General features: G+C 35.0%; 1 protein-coding gene across 1 annotated transcript in view; it reads right to left on the bottom strand.

Annotated features, from left to right (window-relative positions):
- Positions 1-3,850, bottom strand: part of FUNDC1 (FUN14 domain containing 1) — a 20,284-nt gene that overhangs the window by 3,746 nt on the left and 12,688 nt on the right. The window contains exon 4 of the mRNA XM_011938659.1: positions 758-886. Coding sequence (XP_011794049.1) covers positions 758-886 — 129 coding nt within the window. The remainder of the gene's footprint in view (positions 1-757; positions 887-3,850) is intronic.

A 3,850-nucleotide genomic window follows, 5' to 3' on the forward strand; every position in this document is an offset into this window, starting at 1 on the left:
AAAAAAAAAAAAAAGGGAGGGGTACTTATAGTTGTATAAGAGAATATCCGTACTCCTAGAAGATACATACTGAAGTATTTAGGGATGAAAAGTTATGACATCTTAGTTTGGAAAAAAAAATTATCTTGTGTGTGTCACTCACACACAGATAAAGTAAATATGGCAAATCGTGAACAATTTGGTAAATAGATGAAGGGTATTTAGATATTCACTATATTTGTCTTTCAACTTTTTAACTGGTTTGAGTTTTTTCAAACCAAAAAGTTGACGGAGGTAAAATGATAGAACAAAAACAAAGGCAAGGAAGTATTCAATTCCATTTTAAACAGAGCACAAAAGAAAAGGGCCAGATTACACATGAAAACATTAATAAATTAGTCATATTAATAAAACATATATATTTTCAAACTATCCTACCTCAAAAAAAAATGTGTACTTTTAAGTTTTACTACACCTGTACATGTCCATTTATAAAGGCAGAGGAAGTATGTTGAAAAGAATGTTGTTAGTTTTTACAACAAGATCAAAGCGAGCTAGAGATGGGCAGGGGAATCTATATTAACCACCAAAAAAAATAATAATAATGACTGATTTAAGTAGTGGTGTGATCTCAAATTTTACTTAACACTCTAGATATATAACTGAAAACACCATTTTTTAAAAAGACAGTAATTCCCCCGGTCACATTTTCTGCTAAGGGACACCTATTAACCAAAAAAAGGAAAAAAAAAAAAAAAGTCAAAATTATATATCTTACTTCTTCAATTAAATTGTTGATTTCAGGTGCTGCTTTGTTTGCTCGTTTCTTAATCTGTCTTTTTGCTTTATTTACATCTTTTTCAACTCTCTTCCAGTCAATCTGCACATAGCCACTATGACTAGCAATCTGCAAAAAATATAATAAAAATTATCAATACTAAACCAACTAGGTTGTTGACTAATCTAATAGCCAAGAATATATAAACACTTAAGAGTTCTAGTAACCTATAAAACTTATCGCTAAGAAATTGCTTTTTATCCACTAGTTTATTCATTTAACAGACACTAGTGCCTACCCTATGCATAAACCCCTACCCTCAGAAAGCTTCAGGTATGTTAGGGAAAATAGACATTAAACATAAGTAAGTAACTAATTATTTAGATGTGATGTACAGTGTTTAGTACATGATGGGAAAATGATTCCAAAAGCTGTCTTTTAACTATACTATCATTCTGTCATACTTTTTGGAATAGCGAATTAGTTAAAAAGATACAGAGATTATCTAGATTATATAGCTAGTTAAAAAATACCTTTTAATTAAATAGATCTTTAATTATAAGGGATCATAAGCCAATCAGTTATTAGATCACTAAAGAAATTTAAGTAACCTGCTAAGTATTTAAATAGCTCTCTTTACTTAAATTAAGAATACTTTCTGGTAATTGCTTTTGAAAGTAGAATATAAAACAAACTGCGCTCTACACAAGTTTCATGCTATAAATCCTAATAACAAAACTATAGCTAAATGCCTATCATAAGAAAAATTATCATATGGTACTACTGAGAGACTGCAATATCTGAACAGGAACAACAGTGTGTGCAAAGCCAGTCCAGTAACTCAGTGCCTCCAAATAATAAAATAGCCATATATACCATTATAAATCACTTCTGTCAAGCTTATGCTTTCTTTGTAATTTTTTAGTGCATCACTTTTTTTTTTTTTTTTTTTTGCCATTTGCACCCTGAATGAACACACTGACTTTTGGCCATACAGAAAATACTTTAAATAATAAAAAGATCTGATTTCGCATAAACAGGTTGACTAGACATCTTAGGTTCTATTTTGTCTGTGAATGACTCGATGGAAGAATTTATTTATCTGCATTTCTTCTTGTATTTATTCATCCACTATCACTTCAAACTCCAGCCTCAGCAAAATAGTGGTGATCAAATCAAATGGAAAGTGAAGGCTTTTTCTGGTAGTATTTGATACAGCAATTTGAGTCACAGGCATGGAAGTGATGAGGAACCTTAGGAAAAGGAGCCTTTTCTACATACAAATTGAAAAGACTTCTTACTGGCTTGCACTAAGTAATCAAAATAGTTGATTACTATGAAGCTTTTGCAGAATTTTATTTTTTGCTGAATCTTAACATTTCTTCTTAATCCAAAGCTTGTGAGAAATACAAAGATTTTATGTATGCATATGGCTTTATTTTTTGGTTAGAACAAAAATATTATCTATGCCACCACTCATAATCAACTCCCAATTCAACTGTCATTTTCAAGACTTAACATTTTAATTTACAAAGTTTTTTTTAAAAAAGCTAATCTTCATGCCATGAGTTAAACTGGTAGTGGAATTAAAACAAACAAACAAACAAAAACAACCTTAACTATATTCCCTGGGTGAGACCCCTTATCCACCCCCCGAATCGCCAGCAAATGAATAAAGGAAACCATTTATATGAGACAGATGAAACAAATTCTCACAAACAGCACTCTATACAGAAAATATTTTTACAGAGCCATTTGTCACTGATAATTAGTAAACCCAGTGTTATCTGAGATAAAGACTTTGCATAGTTTAAAGAATCCTCTACATTTTGGGGGAAAATGTCAAACAGTTGCAAGGAAAATGAAAAACCCTGAGATGCTAAAGATAATAACGCCTCTTTGGAAGAAGACTTCCCTAACACCTCCAAGCAGACAGAGCGTCTTCCCTCTGCTCTCTCAGCACTAAACACACCCTTCTAGCTCAGCACTGACCATATGGGCTGTGAATCTCTATATCCTTAGAGTCCCAACTAATGCCAGATGAATGAGACATAGTAAATAAATGATAACAAAGACAATGAATAAAGACTAAATCTCAAAAGCTGTATTAACCAACTTGGCTCAAACCATGACTCTCAGCAACAAAGTGGATGGGCTAGATTATCCCAAAGGGCCCAACCTACCATGTCTCTAACAAGAGAATGATTTTTGATGCTGGAGTGATCTACCATCACTGAACAAATTCCCTTGAGAATCTGTTCCCTTGCAGGGAAAATGAAAAACCTTGAGATGCTAAAGATATTAATGTCTTAAAAAAGAAAGAGAGAGAGAGATGAAGTCTCACTATGTTGCCCAGGCTGGTCTTGGACTCTTGGCCTCAAGCCATCCTCCTGCCTTGGTCTCCCAAAGTGCTGGGATTACAGTGAGCCACGGCACCCAGCTGAGAAGTACACTTCTGATCAAACCGAAGAATACCAGTCTAAACTGAGCACCCTATTCCAGTACAGAGATGACCAAGGACAAGCAATATGCCCCAAGTGGGGTTCAGGTACAATCAACTTAACCAACCAATACATACAGGACCCAATTCAGTCTTGTCCACACAAAATTCATCTGCAGCTACAAGGAAATGCAAGCCAAAAGACTGGGGAGGGAATGGGGCAGTGATGACTGCCTTTTGAACATCTGACTTCCTATAACACTAAAATATTTAACGGGATTAGGTGAAGTACTTTCATTAGAATAAAAGCTTCCAAGTTAAAAAAATAAAATAAAATAAAAAAATGCCAGGCCAGGTTCCGTGGCTCACGCCTGTAATCTTAGCACTTTGGGAGGCCGAGGCAAGCGGATTACCTGATGCCAGGAGTTCAAGACCAGCCTGGCCAACATGGTGAAACCCCGTTTCCACTAAAAATACAAAAGTTAGCCGGGCATGGTAGCGTATGCCTGTAATCCCAGCTACTTGGAAGGCTGAGGCAAAAGAATCACTGGAACCCAGGAGGCAGAGACTGCAGTGAGCCAATATCACGCCACTGCACTCCAGCCTGGGCAACAGAGTGAGACACTGTCTCAAAATAATAATAATAATAATAA

Source organism: Colobus angolensis, unplaced genomic scaffold, assembly GCF_000951035.1.
Source record: "Colobus angolensis palliatus isolate OR3802 unplaced genomic scaffold, Cang.pa_1.0 Scaffold176, whole genome shotgun sequence".
NCBI classification, from domain to species: domain Eukaryota; kingdom Metazoa; phylum Chordata; class Mammalia; order Primates; family Cercopithecidae; genus Colobus; species Colobus angolensis.